Source organism: Haliotis rufescens, unplaced genomic scaffold, assembly GCF_023055435.1.
Source record: "Haliotis rufescens isolate VD_foot unplaced genomic scaffold, xgHalRufe1.0.p SCAF_41, whole genome shotgun sequence".
Taxonomy (NCBI): Eukaryota; Metazoa; Mollusca; class Gastropoda; order Lepetellida; family Haliotidae; genus Haliotis; species Haliotis rufescens.
Window position 1 is genome coordinate 2,967,219 of NW_025964124.1, and position 19,110 is coordinate 2,986,328.

General features: G+C 47.8%; 1 protein-coding gene across 5 annotated transcripts in view; it reads left to right on the forward strand.

The window, feature by feature from the left end:
• Nucleotides 1–19,110, forward strand: part of LOC124125628 (cubilin-like) — an 80,726-nt gene that overhangs the window by 15,179 nt on the left and 46,437 nt on the right. For all 5 annotated transcript variants that reach the window (XM_048382721.1, XM_048382722.1, XM_048382720.1 and 2 more), the window contains 5 exons: nt 1,431–1,533; nt 1,658–1,785; nt 11,283–11,441; nt 13,586–13,655; nt 16,662–16,807. In XM_048382721.1, coding sequence (XP_048238678.1) covers nt 1,431–1,533; nt 1,658–1,785; nt 11,283–11,441; nt 13,586–13,655; nt 16,662–16,807 — 606 coding nt within the window. The remainder of the gene's footprint in view (nt 1–1,430; nt 1,534–1,657; nt 1,786–11,282; nt 11,442–13,585; nt 13,656–16,661; nt 16,808–19,110) is intronic.

The following is a 19,110-nucleotide window of genomic DNA, read 5'->3' on the forward strand; positions in this document are numbered from 1 at the left end:
TAGGACTCCATTTAACCCTGTCTCCATAACTGACAATACTTGACAACACTAGGACTCCATTTAACCCTGTCTCCATAACTGACAATACTTGACAACACTAGGCCTCCATTTAACCCTGTCTCCATAACTGACAATACTTGACAACACTAGGACTCAATTTAACCCTGTCTCCATAACTGACAAAACTTTATCACCTTGAACCCTGTCTCTATTGATGACCTTGAACGTTGTCTCCACAACTGACAATACTTGATGACCTTGAACGTTGTCTCCACAACTGACAATACTTGATGACCTTGAACGTTGTCTCCACAACTGACAATACTTGATGACCTTGAACCCTGTCACTATAACTGACAAAACTTGATGACCTTGAACGTTGTCTCCACAACAACCAATACTTGATGACCTTGAACCCTGTCTCCACAACAACCAATACTTGATGACCTTGAACCCTGTCTCTATAACTGACAAAACTTGATGACCTTGAACCCTGTCTCTATAACTGAAAAAAGCTTGATGACCTTGAACCCTGTCTCCATAACTGACAAAACTTGATGACCTTGAACCCTGTCTCCACAACAACCAATACTTGATGACCTTGAACCCTGTCTCTATAACTGACAAAACTTGATGACCTTGAACCCTGTCTCTATAACTGACAAAACTTGATGACCTTGAACCCTGTCTCCACAACAACCAATACTTGATGACCTTGAACCCTGTCTCCACAACAACCAATACTTGATGACCTTGAACCCTGTCTCCACAACAACCAATACTTGATGACCTTGAACCCTGTCTCTATAACTGACAAAACTTGATGACCTTGAACCCTGTCTCTATAACTGACAAAACTTGATGACCTTGAACGTTGTGTCCACAACTGACAAAACTTGATGACCTTGAACCCTGTCTCCATAACTGACAAAACTTGATGACCTTGAACCCTGTCTCCACAACAACCAATACTTGATGACCTTGAACCCTGTCTCCACAACAACCAATACTTGATGACCTTGAACCCTGTCTCTATAACTGACAAAACTTGATGACCTTGAACCCTGTCACTATAACTGACAAAACTTGATGACCTTGAACCCTGTCTCTATAACTGACAAAGCTTGATGACCTTTAACCCTGTCTCTATAACTGACAAAACTTGATGACCTTGAACCCTGTCTCCATAACTGACAATACTTGATGACCTTGAACCCTGTCTCCATAACTGACAAAGCTTGATGACCTTGAACCCTGTCTCTATAACTGACAAAGCTTGATGACCTTGAACCCTGTCTCCACAACAACCAAAACTTGCTGACCTTGAACCCTGTCTCTATAACTGACAATACTTGATGACCTTGAACCCTGTCTCTATAACTGCCAAAGCTTGCTGACCTTGTGTATCTGGTGCCACGTTGTCTGTACAGATCCATCTGTCTGCGATGGAGGTGAGGCTGTGCATGAGGTGGCTGTGACCCGGAATCCACAGTACATCATCGTTCCCTGGTCTATTCCTGGTCTGATGTTGAAGTAAGTCACACAACTTCATGTGTCTGTTCTAGTATATGCTGGAAAGAAATCTCCCAAAATTGTAAGGCACTACCTCTCAGTGTTTTTCTAAAGCTCTGACTGAATTCTTCCCTCTCCGATACAGAATGAAGAAGGCGTGTCGCTGGCACTTGCAAACTGACCTGACTGACCACATGGTTGTCATGGAAATGCTGGTGTATGACCCACCCAATGGGGGACTTTGCTCCGACAACCGAATCAGCATCTACAACGGTGAGTCTACAGCATGGGTGATGTTGTGGTGGGATTGTGTTGATGTATATGGTGTGGTTGGTGGTAGTGATGTAGATGGTGTGGTTGATGTTGTGGTGGGATTGTGTTGATGTAGATGGTGTGGTTGATGGTGTTGATGTAGATGGTGTGGTTGATGTTGTGGTGGGATGGTGTTGATGGAGATGGTGTGGGTGATGGTGTTGATGGAGACAGTGTGGTTGATGTTGTGGTGGGATGGTGTTCATGGAGACTGTGTTGTTGATGTTGTGGTGGGATGGTGTTGATGGAGACAGTGTTGTTGATGTTGTGGTGGGATGGTGTTGATGGAGACAGTGTGGTTGATGTTGTGGTGGGATGGTGTTGATGGAGACAGTGTTGTAAATATTGTGGTGGGATGGTGTTGATGGAGACAGTGTGGGTGATGGTGTGGGTGATGGTGTTGATGGAGACAGTGTGGTTGATGGTGTGGGTGATGGTGTTTATGGAGACAGTGTGGTTGATGGTGTTGATGGAGACAGTGTGGTTGATGGTGTTGATGGAGACAGTGTGGGTGATGGTGTGGGTGATGGTGTTGATGGAGACAGTGTGGTTGATGGTGTTGATGGAGACAGTGTGGTTGATGGTGTTGATGGAGACAGTGTGGTTGATGGTGTTGATGGAGACAGTGTGGTTGATGGTGTTGATGGAGACAGTGTGGGTGATGGTGTGGGTGATGGTGTTGATGGAGACAGTGTGGTTGATGGTGTTGATGGAGACAGTGTGGTTGATGGTGTGGGTGATAGTGTTTATGGAGACAGTGTGGTTGATGGTGTGGGTGATGGTGTTTATGGAGACAGTGTGGGTGATGGTGTGGGTGATAGTGTTTATGGAGACAGTGTGGTTGATGGTGTTGATGGAGACAGTGTGGTTGATGGTGTTGATGGAGACAGTGTGGGTGATGGTGTGGGTGATGGTGTTGATGGAGACAGTGTGGTTGATGGTGTTGATGGAGACAGTGTGGTTGATGGTGTTGATGGAGACAGTGTGGTTGATGGTGTGGGTGATAGTGTTTATGGAGACAGTGTGGTTGATGGTGTGGGTGATGGTGTTTATGGAGACAGTGTGGGTGATGGTGTGGGTGATAGTGTTTATGGAGACAGTGTGGTTGATGGTGTTGATGGAGACAGTGTGGTTGATGGTGTTGATGGAGACAGTGTGGGTGATGGTGTGGGTGATGGTGTTGATGGAGACAGTGTGGTTGATGGTGTTGATGGAGACAGTGTGGTTGATGGTGTTGATGGAGACAGTGTGGTTGATGGTGTGGGTGATGGTGTTGATGGAGACAGTGTGGTTGATGGTGTTGATGGAGGTGTTTATGGAGACAGTGTAGTTGATGGTGTGGTTGATGGTGTTGATGGAGACAGTGTGGTTGATGGTGTGGTTGATGGTGTTTATGGAGACAGTGTAGTTGATGGTGTGGTTGATGGTGTTGATGGAGACAGTGTGGTGGATGGTGTTGATGGAGACAGTGTGGGTGATGGTGTGGGTGATGGTGTTTATGGAGACAGTGTAGTTGATGGTGTGGTGGATGGTGTTGATGGAGACAGTGTGGTGGATGGTGTTGATGGAGACAGTGTGGTTGATGGAGACAGTGTGGTTGATGGTGTTGATGGAGACAGTGTGGGTGATGGTGTTGATGGAGACATTGTGGTTGATGGTGTTGATGGAGGTGTTGATGGAGACAGTGTAGTTGATGGTGTGGGTGATGGTGTTGATGGAGACAGTGTGGTTGATGGTGTTGATGGAGGCGTTGATGGAGACAGTGTGGTTGATGGTGTTGATGGAGGTGTTGATGGAGACAGTGTGGTTGATGGTGTTGATGGAGACAGTGTGGTTGATGGTGTCGATGGAGGTGTTTATGGAGACAGTGTAGTTGATGGTGTGGGTGATGGTGTTGATGGAGACAGTGTGGTTGATGGTGTTGATGGAGACAGTGTGGTTGATGGTGTTGATGGAGACAGTGTGGTTGATGGTGTTGATGGAGACAGTGTGGGTGATGGTGTTGATGGAGACAGTGTGGGTGATGGTGTTGATGGAGACAGTGTGGTTGATGGTGTTGATGGAGGCGTTGATGGAGACAGTGTGGTTGATGGTGTTGATGGAGGTGTTGATGGAGACAGTGTGGTTGATGGTGTTGATGGAGACAGTGTGGTTGATGGTGTTGATGAAGGCGTTGATGGAGACAGTGTGGTTGATGGTGTTGATGGAGGTGTTTATGGAGACAGTGTAGTTGATGGTGTGGGTGATGGTGTTGATGGAGACAGTGTGGTTGATGGTGTTGATGGAGACAGTGTGGTTGATCGTGTTGATGGAGGTGTTGATGGAGACAGTGTGGTTGATGGTGTTGATGGAGACAGTGTGGTTGATGGTGTGGGTGATGGTATTGATGGAGGCAGTGTGGTTGATGGTGTTGATGGAGCTGGTGTGGGTGATGGTGTTGATGGAGACAGTGTGGTTGATGGTGTTGATGGAGACAGTTTGGTTGATGGTGTTGATGGAGACAGTGTGGTTGATGGTGTGGGTGACAGTGTGCGTGATAGTGTTTATGGAGACAGTGTAGTTGATGGAGTGGGTGATGGTGTTGATGGAGACAGTGTGGTTGATGGTGTGGGTGACAGTGTGGTTGATGGTGTGGGTGATGGTGTTGATGGAGACAGTGTGATTGATGGAGACAGTGTGGGTGATGGTGTTGATGGAGACAGTGTGGTTGATGGTGTTGATGGAGACAGTGTGGTTGATGGTGTTGATGGAGACAGTGTGGTTGATGGTGTTGATGGAGACAGTGTGGTTGATGGTGTTGATGGAGACAGTGTGGGTGATGGTGTTGATGGAGACAGTGGGGTTGATGGTGTTGATGGAGACAGTGTGGTTGATGGTGTGGGTGACAGTGTGGGTGATAGTGTTTATGGAGACAGTGTAGTTGATGGAGTGGGTGATGGTGTTGATGGAGACAGTGTGGTTGATGGTGTGGGTGACAGTGTGGTTGATGGTGTGGGTGATGGTGTTGATGGAGACAGTGTGGTTGATGGTGTTGATGGAGACAGTGTGGCTGATGATGTTGATGGAGACAGTGTGGGTGATGGTGTTGATGGAGACAGTGTGGTTGATGGTGTTGATGGAGACAGTGTGGGTGATGGTGTTGATGGAGACAGTGTGGGTGAGGGTGTTGATGGAGACAGTGTGGGTGATGGTGTTGACGGAGACAGTGTGGTTCATGGAGACAGTGTGGTTGATGGAGACAGTGTGGTTGATGGTGTGGGTGATGGTGTTGATGGTGTGAGTGATGGTGTTGATGGAGACAGTGTGGTTGATGGTGTTGATGGAGACAGTGTGGGTGATGGTGTTGATGGTGTGGGTGATGGTGTTGATGGAGACAGTGTGGTTGATGGTGTTGATGGAGACAGTGTGGGTGATGGTGTTGATGGTGTGGTTGATGGTGTTGATGGAGACAGTGTGGGTGATGGTGTTGATGGTGTGGGTGATGGTGTTGATGGAGACAGTGTGGTTGATGGTGTTGATGGTGTGGGTGATGGTGTTGATGGAGACAGTGTGGTTAATGGTGTTGATGGTGTGGGTGATGGTGTTGATGGAGACAGTGTGGGTGATGGTGTTGATGGTGTTGATGGAGACAGTGTGGGTGATGGTGTTGATGGTGTTGATGGAGACAGTGTGGGTGATGGTGTTGATGGAGACAGTGTGGTTGATGGTGTTGATGGAGACAGTGTGGGTGATGGTGTTGATGATGTGGGTGATGGTGTTGATGGAGACAGTGTGGGTGATGGTGTTGATGGAGACAGTGTGGTTGATTGTGTTGATGGAGACAGTGTGGGTGATGGAGACAGTGTGGTTGATGGTGTTGATGGAGACAGTGTGGTTGATGGTGTTGATGGAGACAGTGTGGGTGATGGTGTTGATGGTGTGGGTGATGGTGTTGATGGAGACAGTGTGGGTGATGGAGACAGTGTGGTTGATGGTGTTGATGGAGACAGTGTGGTTGATGGTGTGGTTGATGGTGTTGATGGAGACAGTGTGGGTGATGGAGACAGTGTGGTTGATGGTGTTGATGGAGACAGTGTGGTTGATGGTGTTGATGGAGACAGTGTGGGTGATGGTGTTGATGGTGTGGTTGATGGTGTTGATGGAGACAGTGTGGTTGATGGTGTTGATGGAGACAGTGTGGGTGATGGTGTTGATGGAGACAGTGTGGTTGATGGTGTTGATGGTGTGGGTGATGGTGTTGATGGAGACAGTGTGGGTGATGGTGTTGATGGAGACAGTGTGGGTGATGGTGTTGATGGAGACAGTGTGGGTGATGGTGTTGATGGAGACAGTGTGGTTGATGGTGTTGATGGTGTGGGTGATGGTGTTGATGGAGACAGTGTGGGTGATGGTGTTGATGGAGACAGTGTGGTTGATGGTGTTGATGGTGTGGGTGATGGTGTTGATGGAGACAGTGTGCTTGATGGTGTGGTTGATGGTGTTGATGGAGGCAGTGTGGGTGATGGTGTTGATGGAGACAGTGTGGTTGATGGTGTTGATGGAGACAGTGTGGTTGATGGTGTGGTTGATGGTGTTGATGGAGACAGTGTGGTTGATGGTGTGGGTGATGGTGTTGGTGATGGTGTTGATGGAGACAGTGTGGGTGATGGTGTTGATGGAGACAGTGTGGTTGATGGTGTTGATGGAGACAGTGTGGTTGATGGTGTGGGTGATGGTGTTGATGTAGATGGTGTGGTTGATGGTGTTGATGGAGACAGTGTGGTTGATGGTGTGGGTGATGGTGTTGATGGAGACAGTGTGGTTGATGGTGTTGATGGAGACAGTGTGGTTGATGGTGTTGATGGAGACAGTGTGGGTGATGGTGTTGATGGAGACAGTGTGGGTGAGGGTGTTGATGGAGACAGTGTGGTTGATGGTGTTGATGGAGACAGTGTGGTTGATGGTGTGGTTGATGGTGTTGATGGAGACAGTGTGGTTGATGGTGTGGGTGATGGTGTTTATTGAGACAGTGTGGTTGATGGTGTTGATGGAGACAGTGTGGTTGATGGTGTTGATGGAGACAGTGTGGGTGAGGGTGTTGATGGAGACAGTGTGGTTGATGGTGTGGGTGATGGTGTTGATGGTGTGGCTGATGGTGTTGATGGAGACAGTGTGGCTGATGGTGTTGATGGAGACAGTGTGGTTGATGGTGTGGGTGATGGTGTTGATGGTGTGGCTGATGGTGTTGATGGAGACAGTGTGGCTGATGGTGTTGATGGAGACAGTGTGGTTGATGGTGTTGATGGAGACAGTGTGGTTGATGGTGTGGGTGATGGTGTTTATTGAGACAGTGTGGTTGATGGTGTTGATGGAGACAGTGTGGTTGATGGTGTTGATGGAGACAGTGTGGGTGAGGGTGTTGATGGAGACAGTGTGGTTGATGGTGTTGATGGAGACAGTGTGGTTGATGGTGTTGATGGAGACAGTGTGGTTGATGGTGTGGGTGATGGTGTTTATTGAGACAGTGTGGGTGATAGTGTTTATTGAGACAGTGTGGGTGATGGTGTTTATTGAGACAGTGTGGTTGATGGTGTTGATGGAGACAGTGTGGGTGAGGGTGTTGATGGAGACAGTGTGGCTGATGGTGTTGATGGAGACAGTGTGGTTGATGGTGTTGATGGAGACAGTGTGGGTGATGGTGTTGATGGAGACAGTGTGGGTGATGGTGTTGATGGAGACAGTGTGGGTGATAGTGTTTATTGAGACAGTGTGGCTGATGGTGTTGATTGAGACAGTGTGGTTGATGGAGACAGTGTGGTTGATGGTGTTGATGGAGACAGTGTGGGTGATGGTGTTGATGGAGACAGTGTGGGTGATGGTGTGGGTGACAGTGTGGTTGATGGTGTGGGTGATGGTGTTGATGGAGACAGTGTGGGTGATGGTGTTGATGGAGACAGTGTGGTTGATGGTGTTGATGGAGACAGTGTGGTTGATGGTGTTGATGGAGACAGTGTGGCTGATGGTGTTGATGGAGACAGTGTGGTTGATGGTGTTGATGGAGACAGTGTGGGTGATAGTGTTTATTGAGACAGTGTGGGTGAGGGTGTTGATGGAGACAGTGTGGGTGAGGGTGTTGATGGAGACAGTGTGGCTGATGGTGTTGATGGAGACAGTGTGGTTGATGGTGTGGGTGATGGTGTTTATTGAGACAGTGTGGGTGATAGTGTTTATTGAGACAGTGTGGGTGATGGTGTTTATTGAGACAGTGTGGTTGATGGTGTTGATGGAGACAGTGTGGGTGAGGGTGTTGATGGAGACAGTGTGGCTGATGGTGTTGATGGAGACAGTGTGGTTGATGGTGTTGATGGAGACAGTGTGGGTGATGGTGTTGATGGAGACAGTGTGGGTGATGGTGTTGATGGAGACAGTGTGGGTGATAGTGTTTATGAGACAGTGTGGCTGATGGTGTTGATTGAGACAGTGTGGTTGATGGAGACAGTGTGGTTGATGGTGTTGATGGAGACAGTGTGGCTGATGGTGTTGATGGAGACAGTGTGGGTGATGGTGTGGGTGACAGTGTGGTTGATGGTGTGGGTGATGGTGTTGATGGAGACAGTGTGGGTGATGGTGTTGATGGAGACAGTGTGGTTGATGGTGTTGATGGAGACAGTGTGGTTGATGGTGTTGATGGAGACAGTGTGGTTGATGGTGTTGATGGAGACAGTGTGGTTGATGGTGTTGATGGAGACAGTGTGGTTGATGGTGTTGATGGAGACAGTGTGGGTGATGGTGTGGGTGATGGTGTTGATGGAGACAGTGTGGTTGATGGTGTTGATGGAGACAGTGTGGGTGATGGTGTGGTTGATGGTGTTGATGGAGACAGTGTGATTGATGGTGTTGATGGAGACAGTGTGGGTGAGGGTGTTGATGGAGACAGTGTGGTTGATGGTGTTGATGGAGACAGTGTGGCTGATGATGTTGATGGAGACAGTGTGGGTGATGATGTTGATGGAGACAGTGCGGTTGATGGTGTGGGTGATGGTGTTCATGGAGACAGTGTGGTTGATGGTGTTCATGGAGACAGTGTGGTTGATGGTGTGGGTGATGGTGTTGATGGAGACAGTGTGGTTGATGGTGTTGATGGAGACAGTGTGGCTGATGATGTTGATGGAGACAGTGTGGGTGATGATGTTGATGGAGACAGTGCGGTTGATGGTGTGGGTGATGGTGTTCATGGAGACAGTGTGGTTGATGGTGTTCATGGAGACAGTGTGGTTGATGGTGTGGGTGATGGTGTTGATGGAAACAGTGTGGTTGATGGTGTTCATGGAGACAGTGTGGTTGATGGTGTGGGTGATGGTGTTGATGGAGACAGTGTGGTTGATGGTGTTCATGGAGACACTGTGGTTGATGGTGTGGGTGATGGTGTTGATGGAGACAGTGTGGTTGATGGTGTGGGTGATGGTGTTGATGGAGACAGTGTGGTTGATGGTGTGGGTGATGGTGTTCATGGAGACAGTGCGGTTGATGGTGTGGGTGATGGTGTTCATGGAGACAGTGTGGGTGATGGTGTGGGTGATGATGTTGATGGAGACAGTGCGGTTGATGGTGTGGGTGATGGTGTTCATGGAGACAGTGTGGTTGATGGTGTTCATGGAGACAGTGTGGTTGATGGTGTGGGTGATGGTGTTGATGGAGACAGTGTGGTTGATGGTGTTGATGGAGACAGTGTGGCTGATGATGTTGATGGAGACAGTGTGGGTGATGATGTTGATGGAGACAGTGCGGTTGATGGTGTGGGTGATGGTGTTCATGGAGACAGTGTGGTTGATGGTGTTCATGGAGACAGTGTGGTTGATGGTGTGGGTGATGGTGTTGATGGAGACAGTGTGGTTGATGGTGTTCATGGAGACAGTGTGGTTGATGGTGTGGGTGATATTGTTGATGGAGACAGTGTGGTTGATGGTGTTCATGGAGACACTGTGGTTGATGGTGTGGGTGATGGTGTTGATGGAGACAGTGTGGTTGATGGTGTGGGTGATGGTGTTGATGGAGACAGTGTGGTTGATGGTGTGGGTGATGGTGTTCATGGAGACAGTGCGGTTGATGGTGTGGGTGATGGTGTTCATGGAGACAGTGTGGGTGATGGTGTGGGTGATGATGTTGATGGAGACAGTGTGGGTGACAGTGTGGTTGATGGTGTGGGTGATGGTGTTGATGGAGACAGTGTGGGTGATGGTGTTGATGGAGACAGTGTGGTTGATGGTGTTGATGGAGACAGTGTGGTTGATGGAGACAGTGTGGTTGATGGTGTTGATGGAGACAGTGTGGTTGATGGTGTTGATGGAGACAGTGTGGTTGATGGTGTTGATGGAGACAGTGTGGGTGATGGTGTGGGTGATGGTGTTGATGGAGACAGTGTGGTTGATGGTGTTGATGGAGACAGTTTGGGTGATGGTGTGGTTGATGGTGTTGATGGAGACAGTGTGGTTGATGGTGTTGATGGAGACAGTGTGGGTGAGGGTGTTGATGGAGACAGTGTGGTTGATGGTGTTGATGGAGACAGTGTGGCTGATGATGTTGATGGAGACAGTGTGGGTGATGATGTTGATGGAGACAGTGCGGTTGATGGTGTGGGTGATGGTGTTCATGGAGACAGTGTGGTTGATGGTGTTCATGGAGACAGTGTGGTTGATGGTGTGGGTGATGGTGTTGATGGAGACAGTGTGGTTGATGGTGTTGATGGAGACAGTGTGGCTGATGATGTTGATGGAGACAGTGTGGGTGATGATGTTGATGGAGACAGTGCGGTTGATGGTGTGGGTGATGGTGTTCATGGAGACAGTGTGGTTGATGGTGTTCATGGAGACAGTGTGGTTGATGGTGTGGGTGATGGTGTTGATGGAGACAGTGTGGTTGATGGTGTTCATGGAGACAGTGTGGTTGATGGTGTGGGTGATGGTGTTGATGGAGACAGTGTGGTTGATGGTGTTCATGGAGACACTGTGGTTGATGGTGTGGGTGATGGTGTTGATGGAGACAGTGTGGTTGATGGTGTGGGTGATGGTGTTGATGGAGACAGTGTGGTTGATGGTGTGGGTGATGGTGTTCATGGAGACAGTGCGGTTGATGGTGTGGGTGATGGTGTTCATGGAGACAGTGTGGGTGATGGTGTGGGTGATGATGTTGATGGAGACAGTGTGGGTGATGGTGTGGGTGATGGTGTTGATGGAGACAGTGTGGGTGATGGTGTGGGTGATGATGTTGATGGAGACAGTGTGGGTGATGGTGTGGGTGATGGTGTTGATGGAGACAGTGTGGGTGATGGTGTGGGTGATGATGTTGATGGAGACAGTGTGGGTGATGGTGTGGGTGATGGTGTTGATGGAGACAGTGTGGGTGATGGTGTGGGTGATGATGTTGATGGAGACAGTGTGGGTGATGATGCAAGTGATGATTCATGCCGATCTGTGTTCCAGGGGCAGACAACTCCTCCATGCAGCTGGTGTCAGCCTGTGCAATGTCGGACGTGTTTTCCCGAGTTATCAGCCCACAGATGTTCGTGGAGTCAACAATACTCACCACACCCTCCTCCGTCAAGTCAGCCTTCGTCATGAAGATACATTCCACACCACAGTGTACGACATAGAGTGCTTATTTCACATGTCGTGTTCTAGGATCTTAAACATTTGTAGCACGTGTAGTGTCCTAGGACACATACTGTTTATAGCATGGGTAGTGTTATAGGATCCATAGCGTTTATAGCAGTGTAGTGATCTAGGATATATAGCATTGATACACATGTAGTGTTCAAGGACATAACACGTTTATAGCACATGTAGTGTTTATAGCACATGTAGTGTTTAATGACATATAGTGTTTATAGCACATGTAGTGTTCAAGGACATACAGCGTTTATAGCACATATAGTTTTCTAGGACATATAGCATTTAGAGGACACAGAGTGTTCTAGGACATATAATGTTTATAGCATATGTAGTGTTCAAGGACGTACAGCATTTATAGCACATAGAGTGTTCTAGGACATATAACGTTTATAGCACATGGAGTGTTCTAGGACATATAGCGTTTATAGCACATGGAGTGTTCTAGGACATATAATGTTTATAGCACATTGAGTGTTCTAGGACATATAGAGTTTATAATATGTATTATGTTCCAGGGTATATAGTGTTTGTAGCACATGGAGTGTGACAGGATATATGGTCAATGAGTGTTTATTGCAAATATTGTGTTTATAGTGCATGTAGTGTTATTATGAACATAGTGTTTATGGCATAAAAAGTGTTTTTTGGACAGTGTTTATAGTGCATGCATGCAGTGTTTATGATACATGCATGCAGTGTTTATGATACATGCATGCAGTGTTTATGATACATGCATGCGGAGTTTGTGATACATGCATGCGGTGTTTGTGATACATGCATGCAGTGTTTATGATACATGCATGCACTGTTGATGATACATGCATGCAGTGTTGATGATACATGCATGCAGTGTTTATGATACATGCATGCAGTGTTTGTGATACATGCATGCAGTGTTGATGGTGCATGCATGCAGTGTTTATGATACATGCATGCAGTGTTTATGATACATGCATGCAGTGTTTGTGATACATGCATGCACTGTTGATTGTGCATGCATGCAGTGTTTGTGACACATGCATGCAGTGTTTATGATACATGCATGCAGTGTTGATGATACATGCATGCAGTGTTTGTGATACATGCATGCAGTGTTTATGATACATGCATGCAGTGTTGATGATACATGCATGCAGTGTTTATGATACATGCATGCAGTGTTTATAATACATGCATGCACTGTGTATGATACATGCATGCAGTGTTCATAATACATGCATGCAGTGTTTATGATACATGCATGCAGTGTTTATAATACATGCATGCAGTGTGTATGATACATGCATGCAGTGTTTATAATACATGCATGCAGTGTTTATGATACATGCATGCAGTGTTTATAATACATGCATGCAGTGTTTATGATACATGCATGCAGTGTTTATAATACATGCATGCAGTGTTTATGATACATGCATGCAGTGTTTATAATACATGCATGCAGTGTTTATGATACATGCATGCACTGTTTATGATACATGCATGCAGTGTTTATGATACATGCATGCACTGTTGATGATACATGCATGCACTGTTGATGGTGCATGCATGCAGTGTTGATGATACATGCATGCAGTGTTGATGGTGCATGCATGCAGTGTTTATGATACATGCATGCAGTGTTTGTGATACATGCATGCAGTGTTGATGATACATGCATGCAGTGTTTGTGATACATGCATGCAGTGTTGATGGTGCATGCATGCAGTGTTTATGATACATGCATGCAGTGTTGATGATACATGCATGCACTGTTGATGATACATGCATGCACTGTTGATGGTGCATGCATGCAGTGTTGATGATACATGCATGCAGTGTTTGTGATACATGCATGCAGTGTTGATGGTGCATGCATGCAGTGTTGATGATACATGCATGCACTGTTGATGATACATGCATGCACTGTTGATGGTGCATGCATGCAGTGTTGATGATACATGCATGCAGTGTTTGTGATACATGCATGCAGTGTTGATGGTGCATGCATGCAGTGTTGATGATACATGCATGCACTGTTGATGATACATGCATGCACTGTTGATGGTGCATGCATGCAGTGTGTATGATACATGCATGCAGTGTTTAACATGTAGATTCTACCACGTGTTCAGGTGAGGATGGCGTGCGGCCGCTGGTGGCAACAACTCTCCCGTCCTACACAGTGATGGAGTATTATAACAGGTGGGTGGAGACATGTAGACAGGTAGACACAATTAGACAGGTAGACACAAGTAGCCAGGTAGACACAAGTAGCCAGGTAGACACAACTAGACAGGTAGACACAACTAGACAGGTAGACACAAGTAGCCAGGTAGACACAAGTAGCCAGGTAGACACAACTAGACAGGTAGACACAAGTAGGCAGGTAGACACAACTAGACAGGTAGACACAAGTAGACAGGTAGACACAACTAGACAGGTAGACACAAGTAGCCAGGTAGACACAACTAGACAGGTAGACACAGGTAGCCAGGTAGACAGGTAGACACAAGTAGACAGGTGGACTGAAGTAGACAGGTAGACACAAGTAGACAGGTAGACACAAGTAGCCAGGTAGACACAACTAGACAGGTAGACACAAGTAGCCAGGTAGACACAACTAGACAGGTAGACACAGGTAGCCAGGTAGACACAACTAGACAGGTAGACACAAGTAGCCAGGTAGACACAACTAGACAGGTAGACACAAGTAGACAGGTAGACACAACTAGACAGGTAGACACAAGTAGACAGGTAGACACAACTAGACAGGTAGACACAAGTAGCCAGGTAGACACAACTAGACAGGTAGACACAAGTAGCCAGGTAGACACAACTAGACAGGTAGACACAAGTAGCCAGGTAGACACAACTAGACAGGTAGACACAGGTAGCCAGGTAGACAGGTAGACACAAGTAGACAGGTGGACTGAAGTAGACAGGTAGACACAAGTAGACAGGTAGACACAAGTAGACAGGTAGACACAAGTAGACAGGTAGACACAAGTAGACAGGTAGACACAGGTAGCCAGGTAGACAGGTAGACACAAGTAGACAGGTGGACTGAAGTAGACAGGTAGACACAAGTAGACAGGTAGACACAAGTAGACAGGTAGACACAAGTAGACAGGTAGACACAAGTAGACAGGTAGACACAAGTAGACAGGTGGACTGAAGTAGACAGGTAGACACAAGTAGACAGGTAGACACAAGTAGACAGGTAGACACAAGTAGACAGGTAGACACAAGTAGACAGGTAGACACAAGTAGACAGGTGGACTGAAGTAGACAGGTAGACACAAGTAGAAAGGTAGACACAAGTAGACAGGTAGACACAAGTAGCCTGGTAGACACAAGTAGACAGGTAGACACAAGTAGACAGGTAGACACAAGTAGACAGATTGACACAAGTAGACAGGTAGACACAAGTAGCTAGGTAGACACAAGTAGACAGGTAGACACAAGTAGACAGGTAGACACAAGTAGACAGGTAGACACAGGTATCCAGGTAGACACAAGTAGCCAGGTAGACACAAGTAGCCAGGTAGACACTAGTAGCCAGGTAGACACAAGTAGCCAGGTAGACACAGGTAGACACAGGTAGACACAGGTAGCCAGGTAGACGCAGGTAGCCAGGTAGACACAGGTAGCCAGGTAGACACAGGTAGACACAGGTAGACAGGTATACACAATTAGACAGTTAGACACAAGTAGACAGTTAGACACAGGTAGCCAGGTAGACAGTTAGACACAGGTAGCCAGGTAGACACAGGTAGCCAGGTAGACACAGGTAGCCAGGTAGACACAGGTAGACACAGGTAGACACAGGTAGACAGGTAGACACAGGTAGACAGGTATACACAATTAGACAGTTAGACACAAGTAGACAGTTAGACACAGGTATCCAGGTAGACACAAGTAGACAGGTAGACACAGGTAGCCAGGTAGACACAGGTAGCTAGGTAGACACAGGTAGCCAGGTAGACACAAGTAGCCAGGTAGACACAGGTAGCCAAGTAGACACAAGTAGCCAGGTAGACACAGGTAGCCGGGTAGACACAGGTAGCCAGGTAGACACAGGTATCCAAGTAGACACAGGTAGCCAGGTAGACACAGGTAGCCAGGTAGACACAGGTAGCCAGGTAGACACAGGTAGCCAGGTAGACACAAGTAGCCAGGTAGACACAGGTAGCCAGGTAGACACAGGTAGCCAGGTAGACACAAGTAGCCAGGTAGACACATGTAGACAGGTAGACACAGGTAGCCAGTAGACATAGGTAGCCAGGTAGACACAGGTAGCCAGGTAGACACAGGTAGCCAGGTAGACACAGGTAGACACAGGTAGACACAGGTAGCCAGGTAGACACAGGTAGACAGGTATACACAATTAGACAGTTAGACACAAGTAGACAGTTAGACACAGGTAGCCAGGTAGACACAAGTAGACAGGTAGACACAAGTAGACAGGTAGACACAGGTAGCCAGGTAGACACAAGTAGCCAGGTAGACACAGGTAGCCAGGTAGACACAGGTAGCCAGGTAGACACAGGTATCCAGGTAGACACAGGTAGCCAGGTATCCAGGTAGACACAGGTAGCCAGGTAGACACAGGTAGCCAGGTAGACACAGGTAGCCAGGTAGACACAGGTAGCCAGGTAGACACAGGTAGCCAGGTAGACACAAGTAGACAGGTAGACACAGGTAGCCAGGTAGACACAGGTAGCCAGGTAGACACAGGTAGCCAGGTAGACACAGGTAGCCAGGTAGCCAGGTAGACACAGGTAGCCAGGTAGACACAGGTAGCCAGGTAGACACAAGTAGACAGGTAGCCAGGTAGACACAGGTAGCCAGGTAGACACAGGTAGACAGGTAGACACAGGTAGCCAGGTAGACACAAGTAGACAGGTAGACACAGGTAGCCAGGTAGACACAGGTAGCCAGTAGACACAGGTAGCCAGGTAGACACAGGTAGCCAGGTAGACACAGGTAGTCAGGTAGACACAGGTAGCCAGGTAGACACAGGTAGCCAGGTAGACACAGGTAGCCAGGTAGACACAGGTAGCCAGGTAGACACAAGTAGCCAGGTAGACACAGGTAGCCTGGTAGACACAGGTAGCCAGGTAGACAGGTAGCCAGGTAGACACAGGTAGCCAGGTATTCACCCTGACATGTTATGTCACTGCTAAGCGATGCTGCATGTTGTTTCAGGCTCCCGGACTGTATGTTGCATGTGAAGATGAGAAACAACAGTATGAAGATGCTAGACGTGGGAATTGTTTCACCTGGAATATCCCCGTCTTTCAATCCCTCTTCCTCCTGCCCTGACAACGCCACCTACATACAAGTGTACAATGGTAACAGTTATCTCCCTTCTCCTGACTATGACAACACCTCTGTCACTCCACTCCTCTCTATCATGTATCTCTCCACCATGTGTCTCTCCAACATGTGTCTCTCCACAATGTGTCTCTACCGTGTGTATCTCCACCATGTGTCTCTCCACCATGTGTCTTTCCACCAGGTGTCTCTCTACCATGTGTCTCTCCAAAATGTATCTCTCTACCACGTATCTCTCTACCACGTGTCTCTCTACCATGTGTCTCTCCACCATGTGTCTCTCCACCATGTGTTTCTCCACCATGTGTCTCTCTACCATGTGTCTCTCCACCATGTGTCTCTCTACCATGTGTCTCTCCACCATGTGTCTCTACCATGTCTCTCCACCATGTGTCTCTCCACCATGTCTCTCCACCATGTGTCTCTCCACCATGTGTCTCTCTACCATGTATCTCTCTACCATGTGTCTCTCCCCCCTTTGTCTCTCCACCATGTGTCTCCACTGTGTGTCTCTCTACCATGTGTCTCTCTACCATGTGTCTCTCCACCATGTATCTCCACCATGTATCTCTCCAACATGTCTCTCCACCATGTGTCTCTCCACCACGTGTGTCTCTACCATGTGTCTCTCCACCATGTGTCTCTCCACCCTGTGTCTCTCCACCATGTGTCTCTACACCATGTGTCTCTCTACCATGTGTCTCTCCAACATGTCTCGCCACCATGTGTCTCTCCAACATGTCTCTCCACCCTGTGTCTCTCCACCATGTGTCTCTCTACCATGTGTCTCTCTACCATGTGAGTCTCCACAATGTCTCTCCACCATGTGTCTCTCTACCACGTGTCTCTCCACCATGTCTCTCACCATGTGTCTCTCCAACATGTGTCTCTCCAACATGTATCTCCACCATGTGTCTCTCTACCATGTGTCTCTCCACCATGTGTCTCTCTACCATGTGTCTCTCCACAATGTCTCTCTACCATGTGTCTCTCCACCATGTGTCTCTCCACCATGTGTCTCTCCACCATGTGTCTCTCACCATGTGTCTCTCTACCATGTGTCTCTCCACCATGTGTCTCTCTACCATGTTTCTCTCCACAATGTCTCTCTATCATGTATCTCTCCACCATGTGTCTCTCTACCATGTGTCTCTCCACCACGTGTCTCTCTACCACGTGTCTCTCCACCATGTGTCTCTACCATGTGTCTCTCCACCATGTGTCTCACTACCATTGGTCTCTCCACCATGTGTCTCTCTACCATGTGTCTCCACCATGTGTCTCTCTACCATGTCTCTCTCCACCCTGTGTCTCTCCACCATGTCTCTCTCCACCATGTGTCTCTCTACCATGTGTCTCTCCACCACGTGTCTCTCCACCATGTGTCTCTACCATGTGTCTCTCCACCATGTCTCTCTCCACCATGTGTCTCTCCATCATGTGTCTCTCACCATGTGTCTCTCTACCATGTGTCCCTCACCATGTGTCTCTCTACCATGTGTCTCTCACCATGTGTCTCTCTATCATGTGTCTCTCTACCATGTCTCTCTACCATGTGTCTCTCCACGTGTGTCTCCACCATGTGTCTCTCTACCATGTGTCTCTCTACCATGTGTCTCTCCACCATGTGTCTCTCTACAATGTGTCTCTCTACCATGTGTCTCTCCATAATGTCTCTCTACCATGTGTCTCTCCACCATGTGTCTCTCCACCATGTGTCTCCACCATGTGTCTCTCCACCACGTGTCTGTCACCATGTGTCTCTCCACCATGTGTCTCTCACCATGTGTCTCTCAACATGTCTCTCTACCATGTGTCTCTCTACCATGTGTCTCTACACCATGTGTCTCTTCACCATGTGTCTCTTTACCATGTGTCTCTCCACCATGTGTCTCCACCATTAGTCTCTCCACCATGTGTCTCTCTACCATGTGTCTCAACCATGTGTCTCTCCACCATGTATCTCTCTACTATGTGTCTCTACCATGTGTCTCTTTACCATGTGTCTCTCCACCATGTGTCTCTCCACATGTGTCTCCACCATGTGTCTCTCTACCATTTGTCTCTGTACCATGTGTCTCTACCATGTGTCTCTCCACCATGTCTCTCTCCACCATGTGTCTCTCTACCATGTTTCTCTCCACCATGTCTCTCTACCATGTGTCTCTCCACCATGTCTCTCTCCACCATGTGTCTCTCTACCATGTGTCTCTCCAGAATCTCTCTCTACCTTGTGTCTCTCCACCATGTCTCTCTCCACCATGTGTCTCTCCACCATGTGTCTCTCCACCCTGGGTCTCTCCACCACATGTCTCTCTAC